General features: G+C 36.8%; 1 protein-coding gene across 9 annotated transcripts in view; it reads right to left on the minus strand.

Annotated features, from left to right (window-relative positions):
- Positions 1 to 23,755, minus strand: part of LOC106081592 (protein crumbs) — a 33,400-nt gene extending 9,645 nt beyond the window's left edge. For 2 of the 9 annotated variants that reach the window (XM_059364050.1, XM_013243654.2), the window contains exons 1-5: positions 22,277 to 23,755; positions 3,071 to 3,190; positions 2,785 to 3,009; positions 1,733 to 2,725; positions 1,369 to 1,494 (exon numbers count right to left, since the gene is read on the minus strand). In XM_059364050.1, coding sequence (XP_059220033.1) covers positions 1,369 to 1,494; positions 1,733 to 2,725; positions 2,785 to 3,009; positions 3,071 to 3,190; positions 22,277 to 22,700 — 1,888 coding nt within the window. In that variant the 5' untranslated portion in view covers positions 22,701 to 23,755. The remainder of the gene's footprint in view (positions 1 to 1,368; positions 1,495 to 1,732; positions 2,726 to 2,784; positions 3,010 to 3,070; positions 3,191 to 22,276) is intronic. The other 7 variants (XM_013243660.2, XM_013243659.2, XM_013243661.2 and 4 more) reach the window with 5 other exon arrangements.
- Positions 23,756 to 24,020: the final 265 nt, after the last annotated feature.

Genomic DNA, 24,020 nt, shown 5'->3' on the forward strand with positions numbered 1-24,020 from the left:
CGTTCTGTACCGCAATACTGTAACATATAGCTAACATCGATTAGTTAAATATATCGACAAAAAATCGATTGTGTTTTTCTCTAATTCCTCGTTAACAGAAGTCGTTATCTATTTTCTCTCTCTGACAATTGTACCAAAAAAAAAAAAAAAAAACAAATAACACAAAGAGGAATTGACAAAAATAATAAATTATTCCTCTCACAGCCTGAAATCCTCCTTTTATTGGGTTGCCCAAAAAGTAATTGCGGATTTTTCATATAGTCGGCGTTGACAAATTTCTTCTGTCAGTTTCAGTTATTAGTTACTTTTAGCTTGCTTTAGAAAAAAAGCGTAAAAAAGTATATTTGATTAAAGTTCATTCTAAGTTTTATTAAAAATGCATTTACTTTCTTTTAAAAAACCCGCAATTACTTTTTGGGTAACCCAATATTTACTCAAAAACATCACAAATCTAAATAAAATGTAAGCAATTATTTAGGATCAAGTGCTATCCATACGAATTATTCGTATAAGACTTTTGCGGATATGTTTTTTCATATTAAGTGCTAATTTGTTGTACACACATATTCGAAATGGTAAAAAAAACAGGGAAAATACTCTAAGGTTATTGTAAATATTTATTTTTATTTATTTCGTTTAAATAAACACCAAATAATTGCCCGTCGTTTAGTTAAAAAATTTCTATTCGTTAGCGAAAACAGCTGACTTTAACGAAGTCGATTATCGTTAAAAGTGGCCACTGAATGCCAAATTCGTTAACTTTTCTGTTATCGCTTTTTTACTTAACGATTTTCGTTAAAACACTTTACTGAATTCCACTACTGGAAGACAAAAATTGATTAGGATTTTTATAAAATCACATTTATGAACTCCTAGAAAAATTTGTATAAATTAAAATGACTTAATTTTTTTGTTTTGTTGATCGGATGTGCATTAGTGTTGCCAACATTTTCATACCAAGCATTTGGCAGGCAGAGTGTCTTATTTAACCATAAACTAACGAATCTGCTAGATTGGTAAATAAAGCAACTCAAATAACTATCGATGACTTGATATTGCTTAATGATCGTTTTTTTTTTTAAATTTTTTTGTTTTATCTTATTCAAATGATTTTGGAAAATTAAAACTTAAGCCGAGATATGCAGCATGTGGACATCCATTCAGAGAATGATATAGTAATGTGGGAATACGCTTTGACGCGGCCTAATTATTACAACAATACATGTTTAGGTGCTGGGAGGACAAACACACACACACACAGAGACAAAACAAATTAAAAACGCATACATATACTCGGACGATTACATACATATGCATATATACATGTTTGTGTACATAGTATGTAAATATTAATGAATTTGGACATACTCATTTTTAGCTCACATCTCTTCTTCTTAAGCCACTCCGGCGGTATGTAACGCTTACTTTTGCCGCCATTGCATTGCGGCACTGCTACCACCTGATTTTCATGTGAAGCGGGTGAATCGGAAGCTTCTTTTTTTGAGCACCGATGCAATGAAACACCAAACACAAGAAGACACACCAAAGTTTAACAAATGAAAGAATGGATATAGGATATTAGTAACCGTTCGACCACATGCATACTCCCAAATGTTCTTTTTTTTTTTTTGTTTGGTTTGGTACAACACAAAACATACAACATAGAACACGAAAGGTAACCGCAACCGATTCATTCGAACATGGAAGCCTATAGCTATCTCTGTCAACTTACCTGAGGTTCCTGGCTTGCAGACGCATTTCCCTGCTACACATTCCGAATCGATGGGACACTGAGGACAGGGCGGCGGTCCTTGTTGGCAGAGTTCTCCAGAAAAGCCTGGGGGACACAGACAGTGCATACCAATTTGCTTGTCGATGCAGGTGCCGCCGTTTAGACACTGCTGGGTCTTGCAACTGATGGGCTTTTCGCAGACCTCCCCGGCCCAGCCCTCCATACATTGGCAGATGTACCAGCCATTGGTGTCGAAGCATTTGCCGCCATTACGGCAGGGCTTCATATCGCATTCGTCGATGTTTGTTTGGCACAGCGGTCCCAGGAATCCGGTGTTGGTGCAATCGCAGAAAAATCCATTGACCTTATCCACACATTTTCCATTGTTTTGGCACGGTTGGGAGGCACAATCGTCCATGTCGATTTCGCAATGACTGCCTGTATACCCCTTGGGGCACTCACACTCAATGGAGTTGCTGCCAGCAGCCACCACACAGGCACCATTGTTAAGACACGGATTGATCTGGCACAGGGGGTTAATATTTATTTCAGTCTCACAGTGTTTCCCAGTGTGATTGGGATTGCAAATGCATTGGTAGTCTCCGCGGCTGTCTTCGAAGCAGGTGCCGCCATTTGAGCAAGGATTGCGATCGCAAGGCGAACCATTATCCATTTGACAATTTTTCCCCGAATACCGGGCAGTGCAGCGACACTCATATCCATCGGCATGGGAAATGCACTGGCCATAGCCCATGCAGGGGTCGTTGGCGCAAAAGTCTTGATTCCTCAGCGGAATGTCATGATCTGAACAGGGGCCACTGCCCAAGGGGCACGGACCGAACACAGCATTCTGTACCGTCATGGAGTCATTGATGAACTGCAGACCAGGTCCATCTTGCAAACAGCCCGTAAATGAGTTGCCCAAAATTAAGATGGCAGCCTCATTGCCTATATCCTGGTTGGTGAGGAACTGACTGTTATAGGTGGAATTAGCTGCAACGAAGTGCCCAGTGAGTATGAGAATACATTAGAGTTCAAATTGAAAAACTTACCAAACAGTCTGGACTCGCGGTCGATGAACAGGAGTAAATTGCCATATTCATATTTGAATTGTAGCGTATGCCATCTGTTGTCCAGCAAATGGTATGAGTACTTGACGTCCACTCGATTGTTGGGTCCTATCACCGCCGGACCGGCCAGAGAGATTTGCAGGAAATCATTTATCACAGAGATGACAATCGAATTCTTATTGTATTGCTGGGCCAAAATTTCACCACCTGGTTGATAAAATAGAGTTTTAGATTTTTATTGACGAACAAGAGCTGATCGCCCACTTACCTCGACAAGAGCGAAAACTGATGGCCGAATGATCCCATATAGGCATTGGAGATAACAAACGCAGGTATGCTGATCCATTGAAATAAGCTTCTTTGGAAGTGGCCGCAACAAAAGGCGATTCTGGAATAAAACAAAAGAAAAGATACCAAACGTTAATAGTCGCATATCACTGGCATGGTACAGGGGCTCAAAGCAGAGGTGATGCCTGAATGACCTTAGGCTTCTTCTTTCCCCAACTTAGTCTACTTAATATGTTGTTCAGAAAACAAAGACGCGTTGCAAATAGTTTTACCAGGCCAAAGGGGAAACCCATAAGAACTTCCTCATTTGCTTGGAACACGAAACGTCCACATAAATTCATATACACACACCCACTGGCACTTCCCATCATCATCGTTACCATCATGGCATTTATGGCAAATAAACTCAAGCAATGGCAGTTAACGCCAATGTAGTGATTCCTTAAGTACCTTAGACCTTATGTCCAAGTAATTTCACCTACATATTCACATACATCTATGCACGCGTTTGTAGGTCTGTTTAAGTTTACACATTGGGCGGAATGACTATGCTGCACTCTATTCTCTGCCACAGACAACATGCAATGGATTTGGGTGTTTCTTTTGAGGTCATCGATCAGTGGCACTGTAAAAGCGACAGCAGACGGCTTGTATTCCATGTGTTTGTTTTTTTCATTCATTTTCCCACATTAACAAATGAAAAGCGTTCGTTATTGGTTATTCCATTCGAGCAGTATACAATGTTGTTGGAAATTTGACATAGTTTAATATGTTTTAAATAAAACCTATTAAACTATGAAAACTTCAAAAAATCCATTTCAAAAAGATTTCTATAAATTGGATGTCGATCGCCTATAATTCGCTATAACCGCAAAAAATCAATTAAAATTTTAATAGAAAAAAAAAATAGTTTTCAATTAAAAAATTTATTGATTCAATTATTTTTAAACTCAATATGATTGTTTTCAATTACAGTCATGATTGAAATTTTTGCCATGTACAATTAAAAAATTAATTGATTAAATTAATTTTAAATTGATTCCATTAATTTTTAATCGGATCAATTAATAATTGAAAATTTTAATAACTTTTTAATTGGATACATTTAAAAGTTTATTCATGCATATGCATTTTTTTTAAATGAAAATGTTTTCAATTTATTTTTAAAAACGTTGATTGACATTATCGTTTTCGTGATTGAAGCAATTTTAACTAAAAAATTAATTGGATCGATCAATTTTTTCTGTGAAGGAAACTTTTAAAGCCTCAACAGACTTAAAGCTGTATTAACGGTTTTGACCCACAAACGATTAAGCCGCTTGCGGTCGTAATGTGTCCTAGGTTTCTCTTTCACTTTTCGTTCGAGTAGAAACGTTTTACAATCCAGAAAAAAGCTAAACAAAGACATCAGTATTAGTCTAAGAAATGATGAATAAATTCCGCGATGTAAAGGGACTCGCAATCAGAAAACATATACTCCATCGTCACCCTCAGCAAAATCCCAGTATTAAGCTCACGTTATTGAACCACCTTTGGTTAAAAGTCCATTTGAAACGTTTATAAAATACAAACTTATAAACAAACTACAATAACTTCCTCAAAATTTTCTATATTTAATTTAAAAATAACTACAACTCAAACTTTATAAAATTATTTCTTAAAGCCTAGTACTAACTTCGAGTTTTGGTTCGACCAATAAAAAATCTTTTGCAAAATGACTACGAAACTTTTTCAAATAAGCAGTACTAAATTCTTTTTTGCGAAATGAATTCAACATGCTGCTGGCGACATTGTCAAATTTCGTAGATTTTAAATGTAACAACGACAATCAACTGTTTACGAAAATCGGTAGTTTAAATTTTTTAAGAAATGTTGTCCTTTTATTTTTGGTTTAAATTTTTTTTGGGTAGAGATATTCTGGATATTGAAAGACACTGCAACCGCCCACAATTCTATGTGACTTCCCAATCCCTAGGAATTCAACAAAAACGTCTGCTCCAGTGCCCTCATTCAACCTGGACCAATCCCCGCAAAAAGAAGGACCGGAGAAGTTCGGGACACCCCCAGCCCAAAGTTACCTCTTCGGGAAGACAAACTGCACTCCTTCGAGCCCGCAATATCAGCACGGCTGAATACCCTGTACATTCTCCACCATACCGAGTAGACTCACCCTCTCTAGGACCCGGTGTCACACCAAACGCTCTTAGGTGAGGATCAGCCAAACCACAGCAGTGTACGTCCAGCGGACCGCCCCCGGTCTATGTTCCCAGCCTCCATTTAACTCTCACCTCAACGTTCGTTCTTTCATTCTATTTATGGTAAAGAATAACGCCCAGGCAACTACCCTCAATCCAGGACCCTGAATTCGTCATACATCCTTCTTCCGTTGAACAACACCAGTTCTGCCTTTCTGGGCTTAATGCCAAGCCCATTGGCTCTTGCCCATTTAGACAGCTTTCTAACCGTACCCTGAAGGGGATCTGTGATAGTAGTGACCTACCACGCCTGAGTTTGACGTTTGTGACTCAAATTTGGAACGTATGAGGGTAGCAGTCAGTGTATTGATAGTGCCCTTCATGATACACGGATAGGTTTATATAAGATGGGGACACTCCTGGGGAATGAGGCATGGCGGCATGCTGCATGCGGCAAGACTGATTACATATCATGGAAGTCCTTTCTTGTTAACGTTGTGAATGTTTCGGGGATAATCGCCCTCCCCGAGAGCTTCAATATACATAAATGGGGGTTCCGGAGCAGGAGTCTTCGGACCGGTGCCGCATTTTTGCGGATCTGAAGGCATTGGAGATGATGTCGATGCGACTCGATTATAAAGTCACGATATATGTGGACAGTCAGGCGACGCTGAATGCTCTGGCGTCGAACTATGTGAAGTCGAGACTGGTTAGAAGATGCAAAGAGCTGAACCATGGAAAGGGCGGAGTCAGGGTTTTCAGGCCGAGGTCATAGGCTTCAACATGATTATAACAGACGGACAAACAGACAGACGCACGGACATCTTTAAATCTTCTTAGATTCTACGACGATCCTAAAAATGTATGCTTTGTAGGGTCAGAAGTGGATATTTCGTTATGTTGCAAACGGAATGACTAAATAAATATACCCCTATCCTGGGGTGGTGGGTATAAATACGCCTTGGATACAATTGTACTAAATTAAACTTGCATTTCACATTAAACATCCAATTGTTGTGGCATTATATTTTTTCATAAAAATTTGAAAATAAAAAGAGTTAGCAACTACAATCTGCACTCCAATGCGCTAGTCTCACAGCAAAAGCGCCAGTACAGATTCATTTTCTAGTAGAATCCCTAATTTATCTGTCAACCATGTCGTATGAGTAACATACGCTATTTCGAATGATATCTATCATACAACGAGTGGTACTAATGGATCACAGTGATAGCAATCTCTTCATTCATATAGGGCAAACATGATTCGCCTTGCGCCCATATTTTCTTCAGCATCCTACATTTTTGTAATTCAAGCTACCACCATTTGTTTATTTAACTAATGCCGATTTGTCTAATAGCCCATGTCAACAGTAACTGGGCATAAGCTTTGGTCTTTTTAGAGTATTACAATCATTCTTTTTGTTTCACCCGCTCGAATGTTGCAAAGTCTAGAAGTGTGTAAGTAAACCATACAAAAATGGTACACATGGAAAAACAAAATGTTGAATTGGTGTATAGAAATGTCTTCCTAAATCTCTTATGGTAGAGTAACCATGAAAAGTGAAAACCAAAACCAATTGCTTTAAAACCAAAGACTAAGCAAAAATATAAAAATAATTTTCATAGTTTTATAACTTGCCAGAAATTAACAGGACTAACACAAATATGGTGCTACCAATTCAACTTGGGCACAAAACCAAAACGGCTGAAAATGTTGAGGCCATTTATTCATGTGCGTTATTTCATACAATATTTATTTTTCTTTGAGTGTACGTCCGTAATCGTTTGCTTTTGTTCTACATTTGCAAAACTGCCCGTCACACAAAGATTTTATGGGCACGAAATGAGAAACGCACATCATGACTGAACGAGACCCAAATAAAGCCGGTATGAGCGAAGGGATTTATTTTATGTGGAACATCTATCAACTCACAGCGGGGCATTTTCTGTGGCCTTCTATAATGGGGCCCTAAATGCAATTTTCACTAAATGTAAAAAATTCCAAAACAGCATAAGTGTTAGGTTCAGTGAAAGGCCACCACGGCGCAGAGGTTAGCATGTCCGCCTATGACGGCGAACGCCTGGGTTCAAACCCCCACGTAAACTTCAGAAAAATTTGCAGCTATGTTTATCCCCTCACAACTGCTGGCGACGGCATAAAAAAGGAGGCCCCATATCATTAAGCTTAAAACTTTAATCGCGCTGCACTCATTGATATGGGGAATTTAGTAGTTAAGTTCAATCTGCCTCGAATCTTATATACTCCCCACCGTAGACCTCGTTCACCAGATATTCCAGAGGATTACTGGAGATATGCAGGAGGATCTCAGTCTCGCTGGGGCCTAACGATAAATTTACGTTTTGCAATCTTTAATAGACGAATAAATATCTATCAAAGTTTTTGTATATATGAAATTGCCTAACTAGTATTTACTTCACTCGCAGCAAAAATGCCTATTAAATTATTGCGAAATACGATGGACTCTTTGTCCCGGCAGATTGGTTGATTGGTGCCCATATCGTGAGTTACATTCTGACAAAGAATAGAATACGCAATAATTTAAAAGCCAATTTCGCTGCGAATGAAGTCAGTAGCCATTTCATTTATATTACTGTCACCACTATTCTACCAGTAGGTCTGTTCGCTTACTTTTAAGAGTAAGAACAGATTTTGCTTTCTTTTGCTATTCAATTAACATTTGTGCAAATTTTTGAGTATGCGAACACTCTTAAGACCTGAACCGGGGAGCGTCGCGTTGAAAAATGCAACTCTGCAAACAAATGTAAAAAATTTCCACTCGCAAAAGTAAAACAATTTTTACCTTGACGGCTGAAAACGCTATTTACGTATGGCAACACAAAATAACGCTCGCTCAAGCGTTAAGTTAAATATTTGTTAACTTTTCCGCGTTGCTTTTGTGGGATTTATGTACAGAGTTGCACTTTTGCAAAGCGACGCTCAAAAACAATACTCAAAGCGGGCTTTCTGTTTCGTCCTTTAAGTCTAGCATTGACTTTATTCACAGCGAAGTTGCCCATTAAATTATTGCGAAGTGCGACGGACTCTTTTCTTTGTTAGAACTAAAACAAAAGTCAAACAACAACACACAACAAAGACAAAAGTATTGAAGCAGAGTTGATTCGGCCTATTTCGTGAGCATTTAATTGCATTTGCAATTAAAATTGTGCGAAATTTATCCTGATGCAGCGACATGTCGCTACTATTTTGCTCATAGAGCTAATAACCACTTGTACGGAATCTGTTCGCATTATCTTCGTCACCATTTTTATACCCTACGCCACTGCTGTGGTACGGGGTATTATAACTTAGTGAATTTGTTTGTAATACCCAAAAGGAAGAGAGATAGACCCATTGATAAGTATACCGATCGACTCAGAATCACTTTCTGATTAGATCTAGATATATCCGTTTGTTAACCGATTCTCTCGATGTTTGGCAGGAAGCATTTTCTCTTGACTCTCGACATTGCTAGTGAATTTTATGGAAATCGGTTCAGATTTAGATATAGCTTTCATATATATCGCCAGATTTTTACTTCTAAAATCCCAGCAAGCGCATTTATTGACCAATCTTGCCAAAATTTTGCACAACGCTTTCCTCGACGACTACCACATTATCTGAGAAGTTTGCTCGAAATTGGTTCAGAATTAGATATAGCTCCCATATATATATGTTCGTCAGATTTTGGGTAATATGCATTAATGTTGTCATTTGTCAACCGTAGTTATTACAGTTTGAACATATTTGCTCGCCGAGGTCCATCAAAATTGGTTCAGAATTGAATATAGCTTCCACATTGTACTTTATACAGTCAGCACCGCCCGACTTTTGCCCTTCCTTACTGGTTTTTTAGTGCATTTTGACAGTTGTTCGTGTGAAAAGTCAAAGTCATAACTAGACTTTAGTATCAACACATTCACTATCGTGCGTCAAGGCGGATTTAAAATTTGATCTCATTTTTACAACAATTAAAAAAAAAATATTATGGAATCTGCCATGTAATCATCATTCACTGAAATGTCACTGTTCTCAACACAACGAAAAAAAATTGCGAGAGTTTGGTGATATGAGAGAAAGAAAAACACAAACAGAGAGAAAGAAAAACACAAACAGAGAGAAAGAAAAACGCAAACAAAGAGAACGTTCAAAAATTATGGGCTGGTTTGCTTTGAGTGTAAACAAAGAACTGTCATCCTAAAACAAACAATTTTTTTTTTATTATTTTATTTATTATTATTTTTTATTTTTTTTTTTACAAACAAAATACATAAAATAGCTACTGCTATATGGATCACATTTTATAAAAGCTACTATGTATATCCAATAGGGAATACATTTCGACTAGGTTAGTTTGAAAAGAGGGTGCAGATATTAATCTGCCCCATGCCACTATGGACATACACCTAAGCCAGTAATCGGCTTGTTGTGCGCTCTAAAAACTATATAAGGCTGAAGCTTGCGTGCTTACGACGGATGAACAGGCAAAGACTATGCCAATAAAAGCCAAATCGATCCCTTTCAAGATATTCATGATATTGGTTAAATAGGACCATCGGCTGATCCATGAATGGGCCCATATTGTGGCGTCTTGATCTAGTTCACAAACATTTTTTTTAAATCACTGTAAGATTAGGAATCTATTTTTAATTAACAAGCATGATTTTAATTCTAACACATTTCGAACACCTTATACTAAACATCGAATTTGGCCATTTGGGTTTCTATCGTTACTTTCAATTTGATCCATGTTTCGTGTCGGTCTTACTTCACTGCTTACAAATGCATTTTTATTTTGTGCTTCTTTACACATGGCTACATTGTAGATATGCGGCCAGTTAATCAATGCAACATCGCACCAACAAAAACACGAAAACCAACTCATCCTACCTCATACAAATGGGGTTTAAACAAAAAAGCAGAACGAGATGTCGGGTGCTTAACAAAATTTCTGTTGTTGCATTTTTGCTAATTAAGTGAAATCTCTATGTTTTTGCAAACATCAATATGGGTGTTTTTTATTTATCAACAAATTAAAGAAGTGAAAATTTATGATTATAAAACAAATGCAATCGTTTAATTTTTTAATTGCATGAGTAATTAATTTTTTTATTTTCATTCCATTTGAAAATGGTTATATTTACATTTAAAGATAGCACGAGAGCGAGAAATTAAATCAATAATTGAGAAGCTGCAATTTTCTTCTTACTCTCCGGCTGAGATATGCAGCTTCCACCATACCTCGAAATGTTCTACAAAAAAATAATTGAGGTATGAATAGATATGGGCGATGGGCAAATACCCCAAAAGGTATTTACCCAGTTAATTGGGTAAATACCCGGGTATTTACCCATTTATACCCAAAAGCTGGGTATTTATAATTTTGCACATACTTTGGTATAAAAACATTTTTCAAAAATGTTTGATGATTTCGTATTCTTTGTATTTATATTTGTAGGTTTATAAACCTGACCTATTGATCTCATAAAATCGGATTTTAGTTATTATAGCCGCTATATAGACCGATCTCCAGACTTAAAGCCTTGAGGCAATGAATTGGTAATTTTTCATCCGATCTCTTAATCTTTTAGTTGAATATCGTCCAGCTTGGGCCATATAGCGAATGTGGACTAGATATTCTATACAATACTCTATCCAAATATGGTCCAATATTTATACAATATTTAACAAGCAGGTGTAGAGGTCTATCAAATCGCACTGTTTCAAATTTCATCCAAATCAGATGAAAAATGCTCTTTTTATGGGCTCAATACTCTATATCGGGAGATCGGTTTATGTGGCAGCTATATCCAAATATGTTTCGATCTTTACGATATTCAACAAACTGGTGTAGAGGTCTATCAAAACTCACTGTTTCAAATTTCATCGTAATCTGATGAAAAATGCTCCTTTTATGGGCTCAATACTCTACGTCGGGGGATCGGTCTATATGGCAGCTATATCAAAATAAGGTCCGATCTGGACAATATTCAACAAAAAGAGTTGGAGGCGTACCGGAACTCGCTGTGCCAAATTTATTGAAATAGGTGGAAAAATTATCCTTTTATAGGCTTATTACACAATATCGGGAGAACGGTATATATGGCAGCTATATCCAAATATTGTCCGATCTGTACCAGAACACACTGTGCCAAATTTCATTGAATTCGGGTAATAAATGGATCTTTTATGGCCTCAATACCCTATATCGGGAGATCAGTAGGTCGATCTAAGGGCAGCTATATCCAAATATTGTCCGATCTGAACCGCACTTCACAGAAATGAATAAGCGTCTACCAGAAATCACTGTGCAAATTTCATGAAATGAAAAATTACCAATTTATTGCCTCAAGACTTTAAGTCCGGAGACCGGTCTATATAGCGGCTATATATAACTGAAATCCGATTTAATGAGAGGTTTATATACAAAGAATACGAAATCATCAAAAATTGTTTGGAAAATTTTTTTATACCCAAGATATCTGCAAAATTATAAATACCCAAATAAATACCCAAAAAGGAATTTATTGGGTATTTACCCAATAAATACCCAAGTGTTGGGTATTTACCCATCTCTAGGTATGAAGGCTAATAAATATTAGAAAAATGGATTTTTAAAAAATAAATGTAAATGTGTAATGTACAATTTATAAAGAAATATTTGGTATACGACTAAAAATAGAGTCGCAGGTGGCTTTGACCAGCTTGAATATTTTGGTAAACACAATCCAATTTTACACAATGTCTCTCGTGTAGAGCAGTAAAGGCTTTTTGCTCACAAACTAGTGTTCAAAGTTGGTCATTATCAAAACAAAAAAACTTGCAAATACTTCTTGTTTAATTTTTTTGTGTTTATTTAGGCTAGTCTTCTAATTTTGTAAACTATTTTATTCCTTGGAATATTAGGGCGAAACATACAAAATAACTTTACAAACAATATTCGACCCATATAACGTTATGTTGCACGATTGCCTTAATAAAAATATGAGATTAAAACTCATGCATGCTTCTGACCCAAGCAGGCCTTGTATATGGTATGAGACATGATATGTGACATATGGGTATACTTACTGTAAACATTTCCTCTGGTCTATAGCGTTCATGGAACAAAGCAACGGCAGACAAGGAAATTCATAAAGTTTTCAGTGGGAAAATTAAAAACCTGTTTGTCTCAAAACCACTCTCATATCAAAGTACACATATTAATGAACATATAAACATACATTCATGTGTATTTATGTATACGAATTGATGATACGCCTGTTGTCTAGCTCTATTTTCTGGTTCAAGTTACAACGGCACATGTATGTGTGTAGATATGAACAAGGGCTTGATAAGAACGGTTACAGCAAACAATAAAATTGTTACATTGCCCTCAAAGTTTAAGCCAGGCATCCACACAATCCGCAGAAGTAGTTCAGTAACCTAGCCTTACAACAGGGCAGCAGCAACAACAAATACATACATTTGTTGATGCATACCTGTCAAAATCAAATACAATGCTTATCATTCATTATCCAATCTATACTTTGACTATAAATGAATGACGCATCACGCTCGGAGCATCGGCTCGCACGTATACGCCCCGAATTTAAAAGCAGCCAAATATCTCATATACTCAAAAGTTCTACTCATAACATTTTTCCAGTGCTCTTACTCTCATCAGAAATGCTGGAGAACACACACCTGTGTATGTAAACATTCATGCATGTGGGCATATAGTAGAAAAACCTAAGCCATCAGTAACACGAGGTCCCATCAAAAACACCGATCAATACGAGTGTTGTTGGGTGGTGTGGTGTAAGCTTTATAGTTGTTGGTCGATTAGAACAACGGTAAATGCTTCAATGCAGCCAGCCGCCGCATTGAAACCTACGCCTAAGGTTGGCTGTTTATTATTGTTCTTTCGATTGCTGTTCGTTTGGTTGTATGTAAATCACATACATATCATCTGTGCATATATCTCTAGGTGTATGTGTATATGTTATTGTGTACTTAATTAGAAGAAAGCAAGATTCGAATCACTAGGTTCAAAGGGTAAGGCCCATCATTAGTTTGACTTCGTATTAAAAGGTGTGCCCTCTTTGCACATTCAACGGGGCATTTCGTTTTAAGGCCACATATGTGAAGACACACATATACATGTACGTATAAGTACTAGTAAAACGGAATCCCCACCAAGTAATGTGACTTTTGGTAGTGTTTATTGATATCGGTAGAAGTACAATAATGTTTTTGATAAAAAAGTCTGTCAATAGAAAATTAAAAATTTCAATGTCATATTAAAAAAACTAGCCTTTTAAAGGATCAAACCCAATAGAATTTAATTTTGTAAAATAAATGTAACGCAAGTCAAACTCTTGCGTTTTGGGCAAAAAAAGCTGGATATCAGCTCACGGTAGCGCTCACCATTCACAGTTACGTTACGATTCGCATCATCTTTGAAGAAGTACGATCCGACTGGTCTTCACTCCAAAATCGACAATTTTGCTGCCGTGTCCGTCCGTCTATCTGTCGAAGCATGCTTACTTTCGAAGGAGTAAAGCTAGGTGCTTGAAATTTTGTAATTATGCCAAATCGGCCCTTGGTTTGATACAGCTGCCATATAAACCGAGCTTGGGTCTTTACTTCTTGAGTTTCCAGAGGGCGCAATTCTTATCCGATTTTGCTGAAACTTTGCACGTGATGTTTTGTTATCACTTCCAACAATTGTGCTAAGTATGGTTTAAGTATCGGTTCATAACCTGATATAGCTTCCATATAAACCGATCTCCCGATTAATCTTCTAAAGGGCACAGTTCTTATATTGTTTGGTTGAAATTTTGTGTATGTTGTTTTGGTATTCCTTCCAACAACTGTATTAAGTATAGTCTAAATCGGTTGATAACGATGATATAGCAGCCATATAAATCGATCTCCAAATTTGACCTTCTGAGTCTCTGCAGCAATTATTACTCAGTTTGCTTGGAATTTTGGAGGTGGTATCTTTGTGTACGTATCCGCTACATGACCAATGAGAAAGCTCTCTTAACCTCAAGGCAGTGGCCGCTGCAATTTATGGAGCCACAATGTCCAGAGGCATAAGATGTAGCTATAAATTCAGGGCATCAGATGGTGTAGTCCTCAGTGCGGCTGTGATGCAAAAACAAGCCATCCTTTGAAACCGGTCAGTTAGTTGGTGGATTTTTGAAACGCCGTCCACCAGACCACGACACCATATAGCATTACAGGTCTGACAACCGCAGTATATACCCAATGCATGACACACGGTCTAAACCCCCAACTTTTGTCTATAGCTCTCTTGCAGGTGTATAGGGCAAGAGTTGCCTTTCTTGCTCTTTCCAAAATGTTCGACTTGAAGTTCAATTTCATGTCCAGCAAAACACCCCGGTATTTTGCGCTTTCTGTAAATGGAACATTCTTACCTCCCACAAGGAGACAGGTTCCACTGTAGGCAACTTGTATCTCCTGCTGAAAAGAACTACTTCTGTCTTGCACGGATTTATAGCTAGACCACTTTCGGTAGCCCACTTCACTGTTGCACGTAGAGCTTCCTGAAGTATATCTCTTAGGTTAGGTTAGGTAAGAGTGGCCGTCCTTATAGACTCACTTAGACTTAAATCCATTGTGATGCCACAGTAGCGACAGACCAAGGTTTCTGGAATCGAACCCACGACCCCGCACTGGTAATCCAAGCATGCTACCAACTCGGCTACCGGGTCGTCCTAGTATATCTCTTAGAGTGCTGGGAAACTTTCCCCTAAGCGAAATTGCCACGTCATCAGCATAAGCGACCACTTTTACACCTTTTTCTTCCAGAGACAATAATATATTGTTAATGGTTATATTCCAAAGTAGAGGGGATGGTGCACCTCCTTGAGGTGTTCCTCTGATGATCCATCTTTTTAGATCCACAGATCTCAAGCCTGACGTTATGCATCTTTTAGTAAGTAAGTTTATAAAAACTTTCTTACGGTAGAGTTGATGCCTAGAAACTCCAACTCCTTCATAATTGACGTCGGTTTTACATAATTGAAAGCACCTTCAGTGTCAAGAAATGCTACCATTGTATATTCCTTGACAGCGAGAGAACCCTCTATGTAGCCGACTAGGGCAGTTTCAGTGGATTTGCTTTTACTATATGCATACTGCTGCCTTGGCAGCATTCCATACTTAGCACTGCTGTTGATTATCGTGGCAAAAGTTTACGTGCAAAATTCTAAATCAGGTAGCAACTGCGTCTCTAGGACTCAAGAAGCCATAACTGAACATTGGTTTATATGGTAGCTATATCAGGTTACGAACCGACTTGGACCTTGTCGCACTTATTGGAAATCAAAACAAAACTTTTCATGCAAAAATTCAGATTAATCGGATAGGTATTGCGTCCTATAGAGGATCAAGAAATCAAGATACGAGGTCGGTTTATATTCCAGCTATATGAGGTTAAAAACCGACTTATCCCTTTCTTGGCACAGTTATGGCGTGTCAAAACAAAACACCTCATGCTTAATTTCAGTGGAATCGGATAAAAATTGCGCCCTCTAGAGGCTTAAAAAGTCCAAATCCGAGATCGGTTTATATGGCAGCTATATAAAAACATAGACCGATATAGCCCGTTTACAATTCCAACCTTTTCTTCTTCGCAAGTCATGGCAATCAATTTTCTTGGAATGTCATGGCTTTATGGGGTCGTAGACGAATATTTCGATGTGTGACAAACGGAACGACGAAATTAGTATACCACCATCCTATGGTGGAGGGTATAAAAATAGAAGCCATGTAGTGCCACTACTAGTGGCCAATAAATATAGGTATACAGGCCAAGCATTATAGAATCCAGTAATTTGACTTTCTGCCAACGACAAACACCGCCTTAAATACCAAATATTAATAATCAGCATATAAATCAGTATATAAATTGAGCAAACTTGTCTCCATTTTCGTTTTATGTATAAGGATTTTCCCTCGAAGTCCGATACTTCGTGGCACCATGTAATTCAACGAAAGTTAAAAAATTCATTTATTTTTTTATAATTTACGATATGAAGCGACACACAACTATCTGGTGAAGTTACAACTGTTACAGGTAGTGAAAAACAGGCATATTTCTGTGAAGCAGAAACCATTTGCACAATTACGAATAAATCGGCTTCTAAGAATTTTAGATGATTACCTTGCTAATCACGGTACTTAGCTGTAAGTCAGTTTTTGTAAAAATGTTCCCATCTGCACTCTACCAAATGTTTGTTGAGATTTTCCAAAATTACCAATAACAAGAATATGAGAAATCCCCTTGTGCTTATATTTCCCTAATATTGATCAAATGTGTTAATAATGACAATTTTCGTTGAAGATGAACATGACAGCCTAAAGCTATCAGGGCCTTGGTTTAAAGCCGGCGAAATCATAAGTTGTTAAATTAGCAAGTGTTTGCCAAACATACTTTTATTACATCCGCTTAAATGCATCTTTTTACCTAATCCCATAGGATAAGCGTATAGACAACATTAAGCTAGAGTGTCAGTCTTTTAAAAAGTCATGTTAAGATAATTTTAGCCTGTGATAGAAATCGAGACAGACCAACTCATATACTAGGGTGCTCTAGAATTGGATATATCTCGTCATTCTGTTTGCAGCAGTTTGAAAAATCGACTTCGGACACAAAAACATTGTATTCTTGATATCCTTAACATTCTGATTCCATTTAGCCATATCCGCCCGTCTGTCAGCTTTTCAAAATCGCGATGACGTTCGAATGAATAAAGTTATTCACCAAATTTAATGTAGAATTGAAATAGATTTATTTGACAGATTTTCTTTATAGAACAGTCAAATAAACCTATTTTAAGGCTTCATGAAGTTTTGTGAATAAGGCCGATTATCTTTAAAATTTTTACTATGTTCAGACCAAAGCTGTTTTGAGCAAACGACTCGTTTTCCCTTTATAATATTCTGAAAATTACTTGTTTTTCTTTTACAATTTATAAGGGTAAAACGACTCGTTTGCAAAACGAGTCATTCAAAGTATGCGAATCCAAATAAATGCCGAAATTGTGCTAAATAAACACAGACTTGAGTAATGTCAAAAAATAAAAATCGAATTTTTCCAAAAAAAAAAATTATGAAATGGACACAATTTTATAGAAATAGTAAGAAAAAATAAATCTTAACAATAGTGCATCATAACATTTATGTTGGAGTGTGAAAAAATGCAATTTCAAAAACATCTCAACTGGTGTGAACGGTTGAAATGTTTTTCAAAACGACATAAACGAGTCAATGTAGACATAGCATTACACAGATACTTCTTATTAGCATAGGTCGTAGGATTTTGAATATAGTTCCTAATCAGTTTATATTTGGTTATAGCTCCTGTATAAACCGAACATACGTATCGATTTCTTTAACCTCTAGACACCTTAAAGGTCAGAGAAAAGCATTGCAGTCTTGACGCCGAAGTGCTGCGTTCAAATCCCGACGTGAACATCAGCAAATAATTTTCAGTGGTGATTAACCCCTCCTAGTGCTGGCGACACTAGTGAGGTATTAACTTTAGGACACCACTCACTATAAACGATCATGTCATTGAAGACGTTGACTTTTTGCTCCCTGGCAGCAAAATAACAAAGGACGGAGGATCGGAAGCAGACATACGCGTTCGTATCAACAAGGCTAAAAGCGCTTTTCTTAAACTCAACAAAGTTTGGAGATGCAGTTACATCTCACATAATACAAAAGTCAGAATCTTCAACAGTAGTGTGAAATCTATTTTATTATGTGGCTGTACAATGTGGAGATTGACACAAGCGCTACATGCTAAATCCAAGTTTTTATAAATCGTTTCCTGCGACAAATACTTCGAATTTTCTGACCAAACCGTATTTTAGATGAGGAATTGCAAATAAGAAAAAATCCTGAAGAGAAAATAGACTTGGTTGGGTCATATCCTACGCCTATCGCGGAATGATATACCGAGAAATGTCGTAGACTGGAACCCGCAAGGACGTCCCATCCTTCGGGACGCCCGAAAAACACATGAATCCGCTGTACGAAAAGAAAATTGGAATCAACCCATATATCGTGGAATCAGGCCAAGGCTTTGGCAAACGATAGAGCTAGATGGAGAGAGCTTGTTGATATTTACCATTGGTCATATTTAATCGTAATATTTTTAATATACTCCAAATGTAAATAAAGGACATATATATATAACAGCCGGGGAACTTCTCTACTGGGGTAAGCCGTTTGGATTCGGAGGTTTATTATCATTGAGCTTAAACTTGTGTCGAACAGCACTCGTTTATATGAGAAAAGTATCCCCACTGTTCCTTAATGGAATGATTATTGATAAGTTTGGTACCTGAAGTACACACAGGCTTTGCCACATCCGATATGGCTTCTTGGGCCATTACATGTCTAAATTTTTGTCCGATTTGGCTTAAGCTGGTTACGTGGCACACACTAAATCTACATCCTTGGGCACAATTTGAATTCTCAATCGGCAGATGTTTGGTATGTAAAATAGGGATATGGCAACTATCACACCGAATGCGGTCTGCTTTAATCAAATTAGTCCACATTAATTAATCTGAGCTTATTTATCTAAATTTTTTACTCGAATTCATGGAGGGGGGCATTCGATTTTGAGCCCAGCATAACTTGACACTTTTTTTCAGTTGTTTTCTTTTCAAGCACAGGATAAACAAGTCTCCAAAATTTGCGAATCAGCTTTCGAATTGCTTTTTGTAATGGAGTGCAAAATCATCAATACTCGTATTGACTTTTTCACAAATGATGATGACGATGATTCAAGATAACTAAATGTAGTTGAAATTTTTAAGTGTTTTTCTCTGTTTACTTTTATAAACTCGTAACCTAAATTAATTCCAATCGATTTTGGAACATGTTTAGCTGGTGAAGAGTTTAGGCGTATGACTGTCACCATATGGGTATTTCCCAATTGAATCATTTAAGCAAGTCAGTTGAGAGCAGTACCACGAGAAGAGAAAGAAGAACTCGATGTGTCTTAAGAGCCGCGGCAGTAAGCTTGGATAGGAAATGCTAAGCCCGTTTGTTCGATTTCCATCAGAGGCTTCAGCCAATGTTCATTGTGCTATCACATTGGTCTACAAATTGTCAAAGTGAGTAATTTCAGATTGGTACTATATCCTAACAGACGTATTTTTTCATCTGACTTATTATACATTTACATCGGTGTGGAATAGTAAAATCATTTGAGTGCACCAAAATCAAAAGAGTAAAAAAGTCATTGGATAAGTTGTATTACAATCGAAACTTTTTAAAGAAACTAATTAATTTCGGCACTTTTTGTGTAATATGAGGAAACAAGTTATATTTAAGTCCTAACATTACCTAACGAAGGAGTCGCAGGATATGTTTTTTTATACAATAATTTGAATGCGTTATACTTCTCTTTTACAATACATAGGAGATGTTCGTCTCATAAAAGTAGTAATCAATCTGTTTTAAAATAGTTTGTAAAGAGACAGCACAAAAGATGGTCGCACGTCAAAACGTTCTGGGTACAATTGTGCTAGGAAATGTCAAACTGTTCAATGGTAGTGTCAAGTTGCACCTGGCAACATTTCATGTTGCCCTTGCAGAAACTTATATAGCAGCCCTCGTAAGTAAACATGAAAGGGAAGAAAAATGCGGTTAGCTTAGCAGGGTCGAATATCAACTACAAATTGAAAGCTCAAGAATTAAAATCGTGTAACCGGTTCGAGGATACATCTAAATTAGTGAGGGGCGCCCACCCCCTCATACAATTTATTGGAAAAAAACAATATTGTATGAGTGTTGGTGAAAAACGAGCAATCAGCTATCTAAAGTGTTACTGTTGCTTGAAAACAGTTTGTTTTGTTTATTTTGATGTTACCCTTTCCAGCCAAAATTGAAATTGGGAGATCGTATTTTTTTGCCACATGTAATGAGTACAATGGATAACATAGAAATATTTCTCATTCCACATTTTACCGAAATCGAAAATAATAAGCTTTCTTTTGGAGCAACGTTTGGAATATTATTACGACAAACGAGCCAGCTTTACTGGGGAAGTACTATTTTTTTTAGTAATTGTGCAACATTTCCCTCCACTGTGCAACGTTAGCCGTGAATTTGCCACATTTCAATATAAAAGTCACTTCGGTCATGGTAAAAATGTTAGGTACTTCGTCTGTGGTAAAGGATGTCTCTTTTACGCAAAAAATCAAAACTCCTTTAGAGTCAAATATTTGGTAGTTACCCCTGTGGTAACTACAGAAAGAACTATGAGAAAAAACAAATCAACAAAAAAAGTCAAATGTTTCGTTCTCATCAAAAGATGATTTGTTACATTTGTCTGCCATTTGGCTGACAGCGTTGCTAAAAAAGAACCAATTTTTTGGTTTTATAATTAAGTAAAGCCTAAACAGCTAGCAGTCACAGCAATTTATATTGAATATAAAATACTTTGTTTGTAAGACGTTTGATTATTGTAACTCTTGTCTAACCTTATGATGCCAACCGAAGGAAGGCGAAATATTGTTAAAAGTAATAAATAAAAAACAAACAACACTGACCTCGAGCTTAATTATTTATCAAAAAGTTAACCAGTTTCCAAGAAGTTTATAAAATGTTCGTTTATGGCCAAAGAATTATTTCTTCGCGTGTACCTGCCCATAAGATTAAGTGTGCCTGAATTCGTACGTGGAAAAAAATTGGGTATTCGCTTTTGGTTTTAACCGTTAGTCGTAATTTTCTCCTAATGTTTGATACTATGTTCGCTTTCCGCGAAAGTTTTTCCTGATTACTTTTCTTATATATTGTAGTAAAGTTTGAGGTAGAAAAACCTGCTGATATAATTCCGTAGGATATTCCCCCTAATGTCTGGTACTATGTTCGTTTTTGAACGTTGAAAACCCATGTTTTTCGCGATTACTTTTTTAAAACACTACACAAGTAACAATGATAAAATAATTTTATTACAATTTTTGGGAATGACCTACTGAATGAAATCAGCAGGTTTTTTGCATTAAAATGTATTTTCTACAAAAAAGTAATCAGCGAAAAATATCGTGAAAAGCGAATATAGTACCAGCCTTTAGTTGTGAGTCGTGAGTGTCTCATCAGTTGTGAGCATGATTTCACTCACTCACGCTCACGCACGAAGAATTTAAATTCAATAGCAGTCAGACATGATCACTTGATTGGATTTGAATCGCACTCACGAACAATGTGACTCACGCGTGACATGACAATTCACGTGCATACCTCTGTTTCAGACCAACAGGTTCTTTTCGGTTGGCTTTAAACACATAAGTTTGATTAAACAACAAACAAAAAATAAGTGCCGATAAATTCGTAAATTGTTAAAATTTTTCAGTTTTTTAAATTTCTGTTGTGGTTGCAAATGTTTTGAGCAGCAATGTATTTGTATTAACTGGCCATATAAAATCTTCACTATGGATTGGACTTAAAATATTTTATAAGGTTCAAAAAATTGCTTAAATTTTGTATCAATATTTTATTTTTTTTTTTATTTGAAGTTCTTTCGATTAAATGTTTCCTTCTGGGCTCATCTGAATGGATGAGTAAGTTGCAATTAAAGAAAAATTAAAATTATAACTGAAATCGATTCGATTTTTTTCGCGAAAAAATCTTTATCGCGCAATTAAAAAGTTATTTTGCAAAGCAATGTTGTTAGTGTATAATAAAACGGTCGTTGAGAATATCATCTTCGCTCTCTCACCTTGGAGAAAATAAAAAAAACACACAATTAAGTGCTCCATGATCAGTGCTTAATTTTTCAATAACTCATGTAACCATTCATTCCATGGATTAAACAGAAGAGGTATGTGTGTATATGTGCCAATGTTTATCTCTCAATTAATTTGCTGTGTAGGGGTTATTGAATAACTGCAAATTCCTCGAATTTTTTTAATTCGCAAATTTCCGTTAGATAACTTACCCATTGACAGGAGAAGAAACATCAAAACACAACAAAGCCATGGCAGTGTTGTTGCTGTTGTGGTCAGGCTCCGATATGATCTTGTACTACTGTAGTTGTTCTTGTTGTTAGTGCTATAGATGTTGTTCGTTGTTGCACCAAGTTGGCTGTCATTTTGTTCATGATTTGCTGACGCATACTTTATCGTCGTCGCAGTATTAGTGGTGGTGGTGGTGTGGATGTTGGTGGCAGACATGGCCAAATTTGTTTTTGTTGGTTCTGATGTTGCTGATATTTGTTTTGTTATTGTCGTTCTTCGTTGTTTCTCTCCTCTAGGCTGTGATTGATTGCAGTGTAGGTGTTGGTTGTGGTAGTGGTAGTTTTTTTGTTGTTGTAGGTCCAATAACGCCGAGAACGATGACGGTTTTAATATTAATGACGGCATTATATTATGTTGCGGTTTTGTTTTTTTTAGTTTGTTTAACTATCCCGAATGTATTTCGTTTCGATTTCAAATCATTGAGAACCGAAGAGTATTCTTTGTTTCGCAAGAGGCACACCGTTAGCACATGAATGAGTGCGTGGGGCGTTCGTGCTTTTGAGGAAGGAATTTCTGTTATTCAAATTCTTCGATAACTTCAAAAGGTTTGTTTATTTGCATTTAACTAATTGCCTTTGTGTGTAAGAGTATGAGCACAACTGCATGTTCTTGGATTTTTTACGTTTAGCTTTTTTCAAACAGCAACAGCATAAAATATACACTTTCTCATTTAGAACTGGTTATATACAGAGTAAGTAGTTGGTCAGTCGGCGGACTGATGGTGTCAGTAGTAATAAATCGTTCGTTTGGAAGTATGTTTGAGAGAATGTGAGTTTCGTATGGGTATGCCTTTATGTTATTGTTGTTGTGCTGTTACCACTTTACTTTTTGCTTCTCTCAACTTTCATTCATTTCGTTGTTGTTAATCATGACGATGGTAATGATGAGCATTATTTTTTAACATTATTTTTACTTAGACTAATTTATTTCCATAATCAACAATTGGTTTTAATTTTGATTTGTTTTTTTTTTTTGTTTCCTTTAACCTAAAACGATATACACACACACGCACACTAATGGTAGGGCTGACTGACTGGTTGTTGAAGCCCCAATTGAATTTGATTTTGGTTTGGCTTTTCCATTTATCCGACATGCACTATTTTATCTTTGTGGAATTCAATTCCATTTTAATGAAAACTTTAACTTTTGAACAGTAATCCACATTAATTTTTTATGGAATTTACATAAAGGCAACAAAATACTAAAATTTGTTGGTCGATTTCTCACTTGAATTTCCGTCTCACTTGCTCTCGCATTATTCGCATGCAGCCATCTCTGCGTGAATTTTGTTGAAAACGATGATGTACAAGCAAACACAAACACACAAACAAGAAGTCCGGTACTAACACTTAACTCTAAACTAAACAACAATTACGCTCGAGAACAGATTATAAACTGATTTTGCTAGCCAGTAAGTGCGCCAACCATACTCAGGGCTGGCAGGTCTATGTGGCTCACTCACTGAATCACACGCACACAAACACACCTCATTGGGAAAGCCAGCCATGGTTGTTGGAATGGGATGGCTAATGCATTACTTTTGGTAAATGGTAGCCTGTGAAACACAGGTAACCATAGTTATTGCAATGAACAGGTAAAACTATAGCAGAGAGAGACCACTGTACTCTCGGAAACCAAATACAAGTGTGTTTTGTTTACAGGTAT

This window comes from Stomoxys calcitrans, chromosome 2 (genome assembly GCF_963082655.1).
Source record: "Stomoxys calcitrans chromosome 2, idStoCalc2.1, whole genome shotgun sequence".
Taxonomy (NCBI): domain Eukaryota; kingdom Metazoa; phylum Arthropoda; class Insecta; order Diptera; family Muscidae; genus Stomoxys; species Stomoxys calcitrans.